Below are 17,443 nucleotides of genomic sequence, written 5' to 3'. Positions count from 1 at the left end.
CCCCCCCCCCCGACGGGATTCTTAGCCCTCCATCTTTCCCGACGTGCCCCAGGGCTGAGCCATAGAGTAGCTGGGGCTGGAGCGGCCTTCCCCCACTCTCGGTCTCTGGCTCTCTCTCGCTGGCGGCGGCTAGTCGTGGGAGAGGAGGCGGCGGCGACGGCGGCGGCGGCTGCTGCAACATGGCGGCCGTGGAGGAAAGGGTCAGCCCCGAGGAGGAGAAGCACCTGAACGGGGAGGTGCTCTTGGATCCCGAGGAGAGAGAAGGCGCGGCGGGGCCTGGCGCTGAGGAAGGAGCGAAGAAGAAGCGCAAGAAGAAGAAGAAGAGCAAAGGAGCCGCCGCGGGTAGGAGCTGGGCCGGGCAAGGCGATGGCGGGGCGGGGAGGCCGCGTCAGGGGCGAGCCATGGGGACAACTTCGGAGGAGGGGGAGGAGGAGGAGCGGGAGCGAAGCCACCTTGGCCCCTGAGACGTCCGGGGTGGGTCGGTGGGAGGACGAGCCCCTTTTGAGGGGAAAGAAAGACGTCGTTTCGTGGGGCCGCTGTGGGGAAATGTTCCCAGAGTCGGAGGGGTTTAGGGGGAAGCGATGGGGAGGGTCTGGGTGTTAGGCCGTCAAGCTCATGTTTTAAGCCTTTTATCATCATATATATATATATGATGATATATGAGACTGGAAATCGTTAAACTAGGGCGTGGGTCGTGTATGGCAAGGCGACCTCGCGTATGTCGGGCTGGTGACACGCTGCCGGGGTTTTCTTGGGAAGCAAGAGAGTGCTGGTATGCAGCTGTCAGGGTGCCTGGAAAAAGGGGGGGGGTTAACACTGCAGTCGGAAGATAACTTTTATGGTGGGAGCATGCACGAAATTCACATGTAATGGGAGATAGGGTCTTCGGCATGATGTATTTGCCGTCGGACACTCACTCGTATGGTATAGAAGGAGGACGATTGTAACTGCATGGTTTCCTTACAGGACTGAGGGTGTGTTTTAATTCTTAGAGACTGTTGCAGTTGCGTAAGGCGGGGGTGGGGGTGGATTTACATGCTTTCATTAGTACATGGTACCTGTCCTAAGGTCTAGGGAGAGAGATTTCAATTTATGGAATTGCTTGGAAGAAATTTATTATTTACCTGCAGTGATAATATAGGAATAGTCTTGTATAATATAGAAAGTAGAGACACACGATTTTGAAAGTATATTGTATATTGTCTTTGTTTAGCTGGGTTTTGCGTTATTGTTCAAACTACCTGCTTATTTGCAAACAGGACAAGAAACCGAGAGAGAATCTGAGTCAACACTTGATGAGGTGACAAAACAATTGGATAAACAAGCACTGGAGGAAAAGGAGAAAGAAGATGATGATGAAGGCAAGTATAATTTACCCTGTCCATGATATGTAAAATATTAATGTAAAAATATTTGTAGTTTGCTTTAGTTAAGGGATTACTGGAGTTGGGAAAGATATTTCATGCTGAAGCAGTTTTATGTAGGTTGTTGAAAGCGCTGCTGTATAAAAAGGCTATTATCAAATGTTTTGTTCATTGATTTTAAAAAGAGATAATATTATACTAAGTAATTATAACCTTGGAAAGAGCAACTCTTATCAGGGTAATTCAAGATGAGAGATAGGATCTATCCCAAGGGATGGCTGAGCACTGACTTTAACCTAGATCTCCTTTGTTCAGGTATAATAGGCTATCTACTGCAACACTGTGACTGTGTTATATATTGAAATTCCTGTTTGGGAATGGTAATAGAGAATATTGATAGATCTTTGGTTAATTTTATTGGTACATACATACATGCTTGAAAGTCACAGATATTGAATTCAATTTATGAAGCCATTTCTGATGAGCTTTCGTTCTAAACAAAATGCCAGTCTTTCTGTTCATTAAAAGAAATGAAATAAAATTCAGCTTAATTCTTAAAGTGACAATTTTACCTAGATTATTCTATAAATTATAAGTCATTTAAACTACAGAAAACAGGCTTTATTACTGTTGTCCTTGTATTATATCTACATTTTGAAAAGCCATATGATGAAGAAGATAGGAATGAAATATGAATGACAACCAGAAGCCCCATTTTACATGCAAAGGGCTTTTTCTGGACCAAGAATAGGGGGCTGTATATAAGACATGGTGGTTAAGCTAACAATGTTTTCAATACACTTTGATGATTTTCTCCTAGAGACTTTGATGTGAGTTTATTTATCTAAAATAGACCAAACATTTCAGTTCAAGTTCTTTTGCAACACAATACCTATCCACATTAATTGGTTTTGAACAAGAACAACCGTTAATGTGTTATTCCTGTTGGGTGTTGGAATAGATGTCTGGGGCTCCCCACACTCACCCATTTAATAGCTTAAGTTCTAATTAATAATAATAATAATAAATTTTATTTATATCCCGCCCTTCCCAGCCGAAGCCGGGCTCAGGGCGGCTAACAACTGGATTGCTAGTGACCTGAGCTTCATATAATTCAGAAGAGATCCTAAATGTTAAGAGACTGTTACATGATGGTGCTTAACTCTAGGCTTCAAATCCCCATTCATCCATAAGACTCACTGGGTGACCTTGGTTAGCCACACGCCCCTAGTCTAATCTACCTCACATGATTTTTGTGATGGTAAAATGGGGGGGGGGGCGGACGGACCATGTATGGCACCTTGATTGTCCTGTGGGGAAAGTTGTGTTAACAATTTAGTAATATAAATAAATAGGCAAAGCTTTTTTAATCCTAATAGCAAAAATATGTCTTGGACCAAATCAAGAACCGTTCAGACAGAATCTTCATTGCTGTCTGGTGTTTTGCATTAGGAATCAATTGTTCATGGTGGAAGCTAAACATGTTACTTGGAATTACGTTTTCATTCAGCTCCTAGGATTCTAGCCTTGATTAGAGACAGTAGTTGTGACTCTGACAAAAGGATGGAAATAATGCAGCAGTCTTCAAGGACACATGCAGTCTAAACAGTTTGGCTTGCTGATTGGCAAATCTACCAGCACAGTACCGCAGAAGAAGCCTGTAATAAGTGAACAGCAGCCACTGTAGGACTGAATATTGCCAGAATCTGCAGTGGTTAGCATAGGGAACTGGAAAGTATTCCAGATTGGTAGATGAATGAACTGCATGCCAGAACTTTTTTTCTGATGTAGTGTAAATGGATTAAGCATAGTTCAAGGGCAAGAGGAATCTGATGCAGTTTTCATTAAAACGAGTAGCAGTGTTAAAGAGCATTGAGTATTTAAAGAACAACTGTCTTTGTTCCAGAATGTGCTGTGACAGACTGAAATTATGCTTTAAAATGGGCTCTAGGTTTTTTATATACAAAAAAGTGTTTACAGTCTTTAATGCCCTAACTATATCTTTTTAGTAAAATAAAATTACGGTAATGTAAAACTTAAATAATGTGTGTCAGCCAGATCACTATCAAAGTGATAGTTTCTTATTTTAAAGCTTCAGAATTTTAAATAAAGAAGTGTGCATAGGTCAGTTACTGGAAACTAGTGGCTACCTGGCTAACTCTGCCTGAAAGATACTCTCTTTCTCTTTATGCTGCCTCTTACCTTTCCTCTCCATAGAACTACAGAAACAAAGGGTTCTTTCCAGGCAGCGGTCCTATCTTTTCATGCACTTTATCTCTCTCTTTTTTTTGTTGCCAGAAATGTACCTGCCAGCCAGAGGCCTTAGACTTCTCTGGTGGTAGCTGCTGTAAACTGAAGGGTGATGGAAGTGTGTGGCTAGAAGGAATAATCATTGACAGTGCTGAACAGCATATGATTTGTCCTTGTGAAGCCATGATTTTTATTGATTTCTCATGTGGCATTAATTAGTTCACTTTGAAAGTGGTTTTGTTATGAATGTTGTACCCAACTGTATGTGTGAAGCACTTACACAATATGTTTGAACTATTAATGCTGCTTAGCATCAGCGGGGTTTTTTTATTTAAAAATATGGTTTTGCTTTTATCTAATGTTGCCCTCTTATTCTTGCATTATTAGCAAATATTTAATTACTTTCAACAACCAGGAATTCCACTCAGGGAAGTGCATGGAATTCTCTCCAGAGAACAAATGGACTGGCAGAGGAGGGACAAATCACTTTACCCATCTTTCACCAACTAGCTTGACTTCAGTATATGCCATGGAGAAAGCGAAGCTCCTTGCTTCTTAGCCAGCATAGAAAGACAGTAAACTAAACTAAAAATGTGGGGGAGGGGGATCCCAAAACAACCCACTGAGAATTAAGCATGTCTTGTGGGCATGGAATCCTGATTTATTTTTGTGGGGTAATGAAGTAATAGAGGAAATGAAATGGAGGCATGACTGGTTGAAACACTGACCAGGAGCATGCCACATTGCAGTAGCTTGCTACAGATTCCACCTGTGCATACTAATTTCTATAATGTGTCTTGGTATGCTTCCAAAATTAAGCATACAACATGTAGTGACTAGTGTACATTTTAAACTCCAGATTTCTGGTGTCATAACGGGCATGTTGAAAGCTGCTGATGCCTTATTGAAATAGGAAAGACATCACAGTGAAGATGCTTGTGGTTACAGCCATGATTAAACTTTGTGTCTCAATCTGCACTTAAGGGTCTGGCAGTGTTCTTCTATTATTATTATTATTATTATTATTATTATTATTATTACTGCTAATGCTATTTATGACACAAAGAAATATATTTATTGGGGTGTACTTAGGTCATCACCACTCGTTTCACTGAATGATGTTAGCTATGGTTGTGTGTGCATGTATGTTTGCATAAGGGATAGCTGCTGAGAAACCTTCATTGGTTACCAATTTCCTACTGCCAGTTTCAGTGTTCTTGTGCTCACAAAGCCATAAACTATTTGGGCCTGAAGTATCACCTGATTCTTTATGCTCCACTTTGATCACTGAAGTCTTGTGATGAGGCACTTGGTGGTCTCATATACCCCTGAGGTTCAGCTGGTCTTTACCAGGCACTGAGCCTTTAGTGTAGCAAGCTCTGCTCTGTGGAACTCTTGCCAATAGAGGTTCAGCAGGAGTTATCCCTGCTTGTTCTTTGAAATCTTCACGTCCTGTGCAGGTGTGAAGTTGCATGCAGTTTGGGCGAGTCTAATCAGGCTGCTCTAATATGTAGCTTTGCTCTAGCCCTTTAGCCAAGCCTCTTAACTCGATTTTTTCCTCTCGCAACTATAGAATAATAATCTTAGGTAGTAGTGCTATTATCTGTAGTTATTGTTTATAAATTTGTAAATGTTTGTCTTCTGTAGATGGTGAAGGTGAAGGTGATGGTGCAGCAGGGAAGAAAAAGAAGAAGAAGAAGAAAAAGAAAGGACGTAGGTGTTTGTTACTATGGTTGTATCGTGCAAACTTTGTTTCTCCTTATGTCATGTTTATGGAGCTTACACATAACACTACATTATACATAGCAAGAACATTTGGTTGTCTTGCTAAGTATTGTCTACTGCAGCGGTAGGTAACCATTGTCCTGCAGTCGGCACCCAGCTTGGCAAGTTGTAGCAAGTGAGCCTCCACAGCTTTATCTCCCAATTGCAAAGCTGTGATGTTCAGTGCTGTGAAGGGAAGATAAGGCTCTTTGCCTGCTCTTTATAGGCCAAGTGGGAAATGTGTTATCCCACCCCAGTGCTGGGGGAGATTACTTTGTAAGACCCTTCATTTTAGCAGGTACATGGGGGAGGGAAGTGGTGCTGGTATACAGCTATAAGTTATAGTTGAAAAGAAGATTAAATCTCAAAACAACAACCATCCTCATGTATATATTTTATAGAGACCTGGGAGAGGAACTGACACCTGAAAGACTTTAGTACATATGTGCAGTCTTATATTTTTAATCACTGTAAGTGATTTCAGTGATTCACCAAGGACAGGTATGAGAATATAGATGCTGTCTTGGTAAACAGTGGTGTTTGAAGTGTATGCAGATATTTGAATTCTTAAAGAAATTGATTGCTATGCACAACCCAGGTTTTTTTGCTTAAAGTGACTCAGTGCTGCAACTGTAAAAGGCACTCAGAACTGGCAAGGTTATTTAAGGGTATCTTGGCATGTTTTCAGTTTTAGATGTGAGCCCAAGTAAGGCAATGTAAAAAAAATAATAATAATTAAATGCTTTTGTATTGGAAATGATAGAACTATGCAGTGCATCGTAAGAGATTCAACTTTCGCATTTCACCCAACAGCTAAAGTCCAGACAGATCCTCCATCTATTCCAATATGTGATTTGTTTACCACTGGAATATTTCCAAAAGGTGAAGAGTGTGAGTATCCACCAACACAAGATGGGTATGTATCTTGTTTTAAAAAATTAACATGCACAGCGTGGTACATTGACAAATTATTTTGTAGGCGTTTTGCCTGTTGTTCATAAGTCTCTGCCCCAAGAGCTGGGTTATTATATTCGCTCTACTGTTATCCGTTATTTGGAGGTGCTAATTGGAAGTAAGTGAATTTTAGAGTGTTCCGACCTGCAGATCTCTGTATATGTTTGTAACTGCATACTGTATTTTGTTGGCAGTTGATCTTGGGATGATGTAGATATGCTTAATGAGTTGGGACTACTTTTATGTATGAATGGTAAATGCATGCAGCAGTGACTTTGCCAGCAAACTATGTAGTACTTGAACATAGGCATAATCAACAAGGCCTGTGCTTGTTTATATACTATTAGATGTATATAGTTTTAATTCTCTTGTTTTTTAATTATTATTTTTCTATGTTTTTATTAATTTCTTTTTAAAAATCCGTAAGTTGCCTTGAGTCCCATTAGGGGGAAAGGGGAGGTATTAATAATAGTAATAACTATAATAATAATGCTTGTCATTCAAAAGTGACAATGTACCTGTGTATTTTATACTTCAAAACTATGTTCTGTTTAATTCTGTAGAGAACTACACTGCAGTCCTTAAAGCCTGCGATAGGTTAATACTGTGATGGAAAAGCTGGGTTCATTTATTCATTTTTGGTGGGAATACCGCCATGTTAAAAACTTTTGGAATGGAGTATTCTCTATTATATCCACAATTACAGGCCAACCCCCTTTCTTCAAATCCTGCCTTAGCCCTACTATCTTTGGACATAGGCTTAGGCTCCACCCTGCACTTCAGAGAACTTGGAGGCTTCTTACTGACTGCAGCATGATTAGCGTCTGAGCATTTCACTAGACACAAGAGGGCAATTAAAGGCATAACAAATAGAGATACCTTCCTAGAAATGTGGACCCCTTTATGTTAATGACCAAAATCAAGACCTTGTTATACCAACCACTCAATATTCTCAGTGGAGAGGTTTCGTTAAGTAATATGTTTGAATGTTGAATGTGTAAGTGTTTGTCTAGAGACAATGGATAAATCAAGCACCATTAGATGTGCTGCTGGATAAGTGCTTAGTGGTAATTGTATTAGTGTTTGTTTAAAAAAAGAGTAAAAAATTAAAAAAATAATAATACTGTAATGGAAGGGGGAAGGTTAGGAGAGCCTGCCTACAGTCTGCACAGCTGCCTTGCAAAGTAGACCAGCAGTGTCCTCTAAAGTATCTGGTAATTGCTGCCACCATCACTGAGTTTTTGCAGTTCTACAGTTGGATGCGAGCCCCCAGTGGGAGGGAATTCTGTGGTGTTCCATGAAATAATAAAAATCTAGAATTCTGAGTCAATGCTACCTCTGCCTTTCAGTCACATCATTCTGTTTACTCAGGACAATGGGGCTGGCATTTAACTGTCTCTTCCACCATGGAATTCACACTTTTGCCCTAGTAGCATATATACACTCAGTGGTTAAGCATGTAGGAGATTACCCAAATCCTAAAGTTTGGCATAAACACCCTTCAGATCCCAGCAGTCAAATAATATGAAGCTTTATTAAGAATGGAAGAGGAAAAGGCAAATGGACAAATACTGAAAATAAAAGCTCTGTAGATCAAATCTACCTGTGCTGAGCTAGCAACAGACTGACTGCTTGGTCTACTTGTGAGTAGCATGGCTTTAGGTGGTCAGTTGCATGGTTTCCTGATGGTCACCGATAGAGGATAGGTGGTGATTGAATGGAGGAAACAAAGCACTGCATACCTAAGCCCATTGTAAGGACCCTCTTATGCTCATTGGTTTGAGTGGCACCTGGTTCTTTCTTGCTAGTTAGAGCACATGTCACGTTTTGGCAGGTAACTGGTATGGCACCTGGCCAGGAATAGGGGAGACAATGGCCACTCACAGAGGCAGGCATGAATGGTTATCACTGATGTAAATCACCACTGGAATTGCTCAGTCTTCCTGTCACAGAACCTTTCCCTTGGTTTGTGGATTCAGGACTGGACTGCATACCCATTTGCTTTGCTCAGACTTAATGGAGGGCAAGTGAGCAAGAGCCGTCTCCACAAATATCCTTTGGTCTTTCATTTGCCAAGTTCGCATATCTTAAGTCATGCAGTTGACAGGCTTTGCACCTTTCAAAAAAATATGTGATGGCACATGAAGGAATATGCTTTGTTAGTTTAGCCAGATGCTTTTCTACCCACAGGCCAACTTAAGCAGGTGGGCTGGACCACTGTTATATGATGTGAGGTGCAGAGCAGGGTGTGGCTTGGCCAAAATGGTCTGGTGGGTCAGAGGTTCTCCATCCCTGAGATAAGACATAAGACGTGATCTACACATGCAACAATGACGTGGTAGAACAGTGAAGTGGTAGAGTGGCTTGTATGATTTTCTGGACAGTAAGTGGGGTTGTACCACTTTTGAATGTCCCCATGTAGTTTTATTTATTTTATTTCTGCAATTTGTATATTGCTTAATCACCATCATCTCTAAGTGGTGTAAATAAATCTGTGCAAGTAAAATGGCAAAACAAGGGAAGAAGTTATAGTCCAATTTGCTCTCTACTGGGCTAGTGTTCTGCATAGCCAAGAGCTTTTCATATGGAGGAACGCGGGTAGCTCTGTGGTCTAAACCACTGAGCCTCTTGGGCTTGCTGATCATAAGGTCAGCATTTTGAATCTGTGCGACAGGCTGAGCTCCCATTCCTTTGTCCCAGCTCCTGCCAACCTAGCTGTTCGAAAGCATACCACTGCGAGTAGGTAAATGGGTACTGCTGTAGCGGAAAGGTCAGTGGCATTTCTGTGCGCTCTGAAATTCATCACAGTGTTCTGTGCACCAGAAGTGGTTTAGTCATGCTGGCCACATGACCCGGAAAAGCTGTCTGCAGACAAATGCAGGCTCCCTCGGTCTGAAAGCAGATAAGTCCTGCCAACTATGGGGTGCGGCGCTCATAACTGTTGAGGAATCCTTTACCTTTACTTTTACCTATATGAAGCATTGTTTAAAAACATGATCCTTTCCACCTGCAGTCTAAAGTGGTACAGTCCACTATACCAGCTATTGCATGTGTGCAGGCCACATCTAGAATTCAAAGAACATGTGTAGAGGAGCTTTGGACACCTGCAGTTTTCCTTATCAGCAGGTTACTTGGCTGAACTCCTAAACCTGTTCCTTACATTCTCCCAAGTTGGAGTTAGGCTAGGTACCCAAGGTTTTTCGTGGTAGAAATGGTGCAATAATGATATTTCTCCTTCAATGAATATTTTTTTCTTTTACCAAAATCTTCTGAAATCAGTGAGGTGTTTCGTGATGGCAGTAGAATTGGAAACAAACATTGATTTTGAACTACTCTAGGACTTGGTCAGAATGGGCTAGCTAGAGTTTAATAACTTGAGTGATTGTATATGTAATTTGAAGTTTACCTCTGTTAATCTAAAATATGTATATTAAAGTAGTAGTCCTGTTGAGTATACCTGTGTCATCTAGTTTGGATTACAAGCTAAAATGGCCAGTCCAACAATCCTTTTATCCCAATATTAAAGGCGAACTGCTGCTTGGAGAACAACAAGTGATGAAAAGAAAGCACTAGATCAAGCAAGTGAAGAGATCTGGAATGATTTCAGAGAGGCTGCTGAAGCACACAGACAAGTGAGAAAATACGTTATGAGCTGGATCAAACCTGGAATGACAATGATAGAAATCTGGTGAGAATAAAAGATCATAGGATCAAGGGAGGACTATACAAGGGTTCATCTCCATAAGTTTAATTGAATGTGCTGGACATAGAGATTTGGTGTGGGGCTTCCATATATCAGCCTAGTTCTCCATCAGTTCTGGTGACTGTTGGTGATGATTGTATGTTTTTGTTTTTTCACAACTGCTTCTATGGACTATGAGGCTGGGGGACAAGCAGCTAACAGAATGTTGCTGCAAAGTTGTTCAACGAGTATGATATAGCTGGAGACATGGCACTTCCTCAGTTCTTATATTCTTGGGGCAGCAAATATCTCATTTCTAAGAACATTCCCAGTAATATGCATAGCAAAGGGAAGGAGGGGAATCGTTTGAATTTTTTTTAATGTAGCAACTAAACAAAGCTGCTGGAAAACAAATCCGTTCGTGTAATAAAGACCTTTGCTTCCCTAGCGAAAAACTAGAAGACTGTTCACGGAAGTTGATAAAAGAGAATGGCTTAAATGCTGGGCTTGCATTTCCCACGGGATGTTCTCTGAATAACTGTGCAGCCCACTATACCCCTAATGCTGGAGATCCAACTGTATTGCAGTACGATGATATCTGCAAGATAGATTTTGGAACACATGTTAGTGGTGAGTTTTCTCTTGCTTACTCTGCAGTTAGATCATTTAGTTGAGTTCAGATTCTTTCATCTAATTTGTATCTAATTTCAGGTCGTATCATTGACTGTGCTTTTACTGTCACATTCAATCGAAAATATGACAGGCTGTTACAAGCTGTAAAAGATGCAACTAATACTGGAATAAAGGTATACTTGCAAGGGGAAGTGTAACTTTATCTCTTACCTACATACTTTGTGAGAGGGAATTTTTATCTTCAATTTCAACCTGTCTTATGTGTGTATAGTGTGCTGGAATAGACGTTCGCCTTTGTGATGTTGGTGAGGCTATTCAAGAAGTTATGGAATCTTACGAAGTTGAAATTGATGGCAAAACATATCAAGGTAAATTTCCCCTATCTAGTACATGTGATAGTTTTGATTCAACGCTAAGGGAGAGAGCATGTGTGCATATGAAACCGACAGAGGCATTGCATTTGTAAGACTTGATTACTGTTGTTGGTCACAAGTAAAACATTTTGAGATCCATCAAAGTTCTCAAGGGATGCGGGTGGCGCTGTGGGTTAAACCACAGAGCCTAGGACTTGCCGATCAGAAGGTATCATTCCCCAATATGGGGAATGATCACACAGCTGGGGCAGATGAAGACATCTGTTTGTGCTGATGTAGGTTTACCATGGCATTCCTTCTTTCTGCACTCCTCCCAGCAGTCATTGCATGAACCTAACCATGTGCTGTGCTGGGAGAAAAGAATTTCCTTTCTTGCTGGGCCAGAAAAGCTCCCCCCACAGCCTTTATGGAGAGATACTCTTAAGGTTGGGTTAAACCACTGAGCCTAGGGCTTGCCAATCAGAAGGTCAGCGGTTCGAATCCCCGCAATGGGGTGAGTTCCTGTTTCTTGGTCCCTGCTCCTGCCAACCTAGCAGTTCGAAAGCACATCAAAGTACAAGTAGATAAATAGGTACCGCTCTGGCAGGAAGGTAAACGGCGTTTCCGTGCTATGCTCTGGTTCGCCAGAAGCAGCTTAGTCATGCTGGCCACATGACCCTGAAGCTGTACGCCGGCTCCCTTGCCAATAAAGCGAGATAAGCGCCGCAACCTCAGAGTTGGCCACGACTGGACCTAATGGTCAGGGGTCCCTTTACCTTTACTAAACTTCTCAAAAGGTTTTGATTTTTGCATTTAATTGTGTTTTCGGGAATTTCATGTTGTCTTTGGATTCTAAAAATTGAGAATAGTTTTTTTTAAAAATGAAATTGCTTATTCTAGAAAAGTTAACTGTACTAGTTACCTACGTGCATTGATTTTATAGTGTTTCATATTTTATGTTACAGTGAAACCAATTCGCAATCTGAATGGACACTCTATTGGACCCTATAGGATACATGCAGGCAAAACTGTTCCCATTGTGAAAGGAGGCGAAGCAACAAGAATGGAAGTAAGCAAATAACTCTCATACCCTTACTCTCTGTACACAGAAGTATAGAGCTCCATGGGCCTTTACTCCCACTGAAGAATATGCACAGTATTAGGCTGTTAATATTTGCAGTTGAACTTCCAGTTTCATCTGGCCCTTGTTTGAAATTCTGTTCCCATCCCCCTCAACTAAGAAGTTTTTTAGTCTGTAGTACTAAATTACCCAGGAAGCATATGGCTACTGCTTACAACAGAATGTTGTAAATGTGTGTAATACTTAACAGTTGGCATTAGTTTTATTAAAATGAAAAATGAATGGTATGCCTAACATTCACCCGAACAGCTATTCCTAGTACATGGGATTAAGCTATTCATTAAACCTGATTGGGCAGTGTCTAAGTAAGGAAGTATCACCCTGACAGCATTTGAAAATCTTTGATTTACAGGAAGTGAATAGATTGATTGTATTTCATGGGCATGCTGCCTGTACACCTGCTCTGTGGGGTATTATGTGTTGTCCTACATTTATAGTTCTGAGAAATTCCAGAGTTAAGTCTCCTGTAGCAAAATAATATTGTGCCAGAACCCATGTTTTCAAATGCAAAGAAATAGTTCTTTGATTATTTCTCAGCATGGACTCCAGTATGCTTATCTAGTATATGTGTCTCTTTAATTTTAGGAGGGAGAAGTATATGCTATAGAAACCTTTGGCAGCACAGGAAAAGGTGTTGTTCATGATGATATGGAATGTTCTCATTATATGAAGAACTTTGATGTTGGACATGTGCCAATAAGGTTAGTCCTGCTTTTATTACAGTGGGTAAATGTCTCTTTGTCTGTACTATTGAAAGAAATATCGTTGCTAATTCACAACTTGAAATGAATGGTAAGTAGACTGCTTATATACTATGGGTGCACAAATGAGACAAAAAACAACAATTTTTAGAGCTACTTGTCCTTAAAGTTACTTGATTTACTCGTGTGTGAGTGGACAGTAATTTACCACTGCTGAAACTCTTCCAGATGTTTTTGAACTAACAACTCCTATCAGCCTTAGCCAGCATGGCCAGTAGTCAGGGATAATCAGAGTTTAAGAACAGCTGGGGAACACCTGATCTGGGAAGAATGATTTAGCATGACATCCAAATACAGCTAATATTAGCAGCAGCTTTACATTACTGTGGTTTAATCATAGTGATTTCAAAAAATGCCTAGCATCTTAAATACTTTGAATCATGTTCTTTGAATCAGCAGTGGTAAATTAAGTGGCCCATGGGCTAGATCCAGCCCATCGTGGTGTTTGACGTAGCCTATCAGCCTCCTGACTCAAATTACCTGCAGTGACAGGAATAACAACACTCATAACAACAAGGCAGCTTTCAGCCTTCTTGACTGTGTCTGAAGAAGTGTGAATGCACACGAAAGCTTATACCAAGAACAAACTTAGTGGGTCTCTGATGCCACTGGACAATTTTTTTATATACAGTGGTGCCTCGCAAGACGAAATTAATTCGTTCCGCAAGTCTTTTCGTCTTGCGAGTTTTTCGTCTTGCGAAGCACGGTTTCCCATAGGAATGCATTGAAAATCAATCAATGCGTTCCTATGGAAACCGCCTTCAGACCAGGTCCGGGGACAGTCTGTCCCCCGACCTCTTCTGAAGGCCGGCGGGGGGGGGGGGGCGAAAGTCTTTGCTTCCCCCCGCCTGCCTTCCCGGGACAGCGGAGACTTCTCCGCTGTCCCGGGGCGATCTTAAAATGCTGGCAGGCGGCAGCAAAGGCTTCGCTGCTGTCCCCCAGCATTTTAAAAGCCCCCGGGACAGCGGATGAATTCTCCGCTGTCCTGGGGCGATTTAAAAGCCCCCGGGAAGGCAGGCAGGGGGGACAACGACTTTTGCCCCCCGCCCGCCTTCAGAAGAGGTCCAGAGGGCTCTACAAGCTGCGGATAGCAGCCTGCTGCCCCGCGTGAGGGGCAGACATTCGCAGCTTGGGGAGCCCTGCAGGACTTCCCCTGCAGGGCTCCCCAAGCGGCGAATGTCTGCCCCGCGTGAGGGGCGCTCTGCTTAAGAGCGCCCCTCGCGCGGGGCAGCAGGCTGCTATCCGCAGCCTAGGCGGGAACTCTTCTGAAGGCTGGCGGGGGAGAAGGGCTTTTCTTCCCACCGCCAGCCTTCAGAACAGCCTTCTGAATGTTGGCGGTGGGGAGGAAAACCTTCCTCACACCGCAAGTCTTCAAGACAGGTCCAGGAACAGAGGGCTTCCTCCCACCGCAAGCCCCGGGAACAGAGGAGAAGCCCTTCGCGCCTTGTCCTCTGTTCCCGGACCTCCCACCGCAAGCCTTAGGACAGGTCCGGGAAAAGAGGAGAAGGCGCGCTGCGCTTCCCCGCTGTCCCCGGAGATTTCCCTATGGGCTTTCGTCTTGCGAAGCAAGCCCATAGGGAAATTCGTCTTGCGAAGCCGCTAAAAAATCGGAAAACCCTTTCGTCTTGCGGGTTTTTCGTTTAGCGAGGCATTCGTCTTGCGGGGCACCACTGTATTCTTGAATACCGTCATTGATAGCAGGCTGGATGACTCCAGAAACAGGAGGGTTCTGATCTGTTCCAATGGAAGGGCAGCACTAGGCTGGTAGGAGCAAGGGGGTTATTTTCCTTCCCATAGCAGTGCTGGACTTAGTGGAGAGGCTTTTTCCAGTGCTGCAATTGGAAGAAAAATCCCTTCTGTTCTTCTTAGCAAACAATAAATGCAACCCTCAGGCCCCACCACAGCTTTGTGCGTTCATTGTTACATGAAAGCAAAGACCACTCTCTCTGGAATGGTCTCCTCACCAGAAACAAGGTATGCAGCAGCAATGGATTCTGGTGCATGCTGAACACTTTTTTTTGTTTACCATGTCTTGTTGGCTACTAGTGCTATGCATTATGGAATTTTAAAGTATATTTTTACTGCTTCTTTACTGAACACAGCATGACTTACTCGTGAGTAAACATGCATGGGATTGCACAGTATCTGCCTGATCAGCATTTCCTCCTGCTCATTCAGTGCACTCTTTCTTCTAGGCTTCCAAGAGCAAAACACTTGCTGAATGTTATCAATGAAAACTTTGGCACTCTTGCCTTCTGCCGCAGATGGCTAGATCGTCTGGGAGAAAGTAAATATCTAATGGCTCTGAAGAACCTGTGTGACTTGGGTATAGTGGATCCATACCCTCCCCTATGTGATATTAAAGGCTCATATACAGCACAGTTTGAGCATACCATATTATTGCGTCCAACATGCAAAGAAGTTGTCAGTAGAGGAGATGACTATTAAAACTTCAAGGCCATTACCTCACCTATGTACTCTGTTGGAACACATTATGCCAGAATAAATTTGCAGTCTGTTTTAACAGTGGACCCCATGTGATAACTTTCCATGTTCGGAAAGAGGAATTTAATCAAAGGCAAGTTCTCTCATGTATCTAACAAAAGGAAAAACAGCTTTTGAGGCCTCTAGAGTATTTCAGGTTACTTCTTAGTTTGGAATGAGTTATACATATTGTTTTAATATTTCTGAGAGAAGGCTTTTGAATATTTATATTACCATATTCCCTACTTGAATGCTTTGAATGACTACACCTGATTTCTGCGCCTAAGTCGTCTCTGGTATTGCCTTTTAACTCCCTGGAATCCATTTTGTAAAAAATAAAGACAGATTTATGGATCTAATACCAAATATGGTTTTTGAAAGTATTAAAAGTGCTAGGCAGCAGTGCTCTGGGGGGAAAACCTGCCTTATTAAATCCTGTAGATGTATTCTTTCTCTGCTTACACCGGATATCAACACAAGGCATGGTCTACTTTTCTGAAGTTTTGTCTTATATAGCATGAGTCTTGCCTTGCTTTAAGTCATGAAGTTACGAACTTTTGGGAATGTTATCTGCCCCCAGCTATGGTACACTGACCTATAGTGCATAGCTTGATAGGTTCTTTCTATGAATGGGGAATTGAAATTGGTCTTATTCTGCTCATTTTTTCCCATTCATTTATGATAAATCCACTAGCCAGCTTAAACATTATTTGATACTTCAGTTATGACACTTATTTAAATGACAATGCAAATATTCCATTTATCAGAACTCTGGATATTCTTCATTATGTTCAGAAACTGGATTATATTATTTTCCCATTACACTTGTTAAAACTAGTTTTATTTGAAATCTCTGCTAATAACAGTTTGATACATTAGATGCTATTCTTCTGTACCCATGTAAGTGGCAGTAGGGTTGAGGCTAATCAAAGTATAACAGGACTCCCACATATTTTCTACAGAATTGTTTGACATTCTAGTTTGAGCCTAGAAAAGGTTTTAGCAGGCTGCATATTTCTTCTGTACAAAGCAGCAGAAAAAGTCCAACTATTAAGTGGTGCTAATCCGTATGCTTCATTGACCATTCATGCAGTAGGTTTTTGCAGACTGTTAGGATGTGCTTTGGAATTAAGATATAGAAAACACAGTTCACGCTCAATAAGGTACTATCTGTATAAACAGTTGTTAGATTGACTCTGGGATTTGTCCTGTTTGCAATGCTGTTTATTTTATGACCTAGCATTGCTCAAATGCAATTGAGTTGGACCCCTCTGCCACCAAGTACTATTCACCTTGTCCGTGAGATTCCTTAGTTTTTATTAAATTATTGCATAAACGAAAGGTGGTTTTAGAAAATCATTTATTTTATCCAGAAAGCTACCTAAGGGTTTTCATTTTATTTTTAGGTAGCCTCTATGCAATAGTAGCTAGATGAGTATAAAGGAACATTTAATGGATTGAGTTTTATGTTGGGAAAAGCTAATGTACATTGAGGTAGAATAGAAGGGCAAATGTAAGGCTAAAACCATATATTAGATCCAGCCCATCAAGGTGTTTGACATAGCCCACCAACCCCCTATAGGCAGCAAGCTTCTTGAAGAAAACTAGCAGCAAAGCAGCTTGTAGGAAAAACAAAAAGCCAAAAGGGAAGAAAACCATCTAGTTGTCAGTAACGAGAATACAGTTCTGAACGATGCTACTGTTGTAGCAGTCAAAGGAGCTGAGCAGAATATTGGTACCCATGCTCATTGAAAGATGTGTCCTGAGCGTCTGGACTGACATGTTTCATTGTCTGTCTGAAAGGCTTCAGATTCTGTGTTGCATAGGCACAGACCATGAAAACCTATGTATAATTATGAACAGGCCAACTCCTTATCAATACTTTTAAAATGCCTTTTGAGAAGCAGAGAGGTCCCTGCATTGCAGAATCAATTATCCTACAGAAGTATAAATATTTAGTATGTATAATTTTTGGCATGGAGTTACTTGAGTGCTTTGGTTGTTCTATAAAGAATGGTGTTTTGCTTAGGTATCAACTGGAAGTTTAAATAAAAAAC

The 17,443-nt window shown here is 41.6% G+C and overlaps 1 protein-coding gene across 1 annotated transcript; it reads left to right on the top strand.

Moving 5' to 3' along the window:
- The first annotated feature begins 34 nt into the window (after positions 1 to 34).
- METAP2 (methionyl aminopeptidase 2) lies at positions 35 to 15,752 on the top strand. Its single transcript, XM_079991933.1, has 11 exons — positions 35 to 342; positions 1,260 to 1,361; positions 5,262 to 5,327; positions 6,192 to 6,294; positions 9,859 to 10,020; positions 10,463 to 10,644; positions 10,726 to 10,820; positions 10,919 to 11,015; positions 11,966 to 12,069; positions 12,727 to 12,842; positions 15,098 to 15,752. Exons 1-11 carry the CDS (start codon positions 180 to 182, stop codon positions 15,348 to 15,350), a joined length of 1,443 nt encoding a protein of 480 aa, XP_079848059.1. The 5' UTR covers positions 35 to 179; the 3' UTR covers positions 15,351 to 15,752.
- The last annotated feature ends 1,691 nt before the right edge of the window (positions 15,753 to 17,443 follow it).

This window comes from Podarcis cretensis (assembly GCF_951804945.1).
Source record: "Podarcis cretensis genome assembly, chromosome: 10".
In the NCBI taxonomy this organism is placed as follows: domain Eukaryota; kingdom Metazoa; phylum Chordata; class Lepidosauria; order Squamata; family Lacertidae; genus Podarcis; species Podarcis cretensis.
This window is presented reverse-complemented; position numbering and strand designations above follow the sequence as displayed.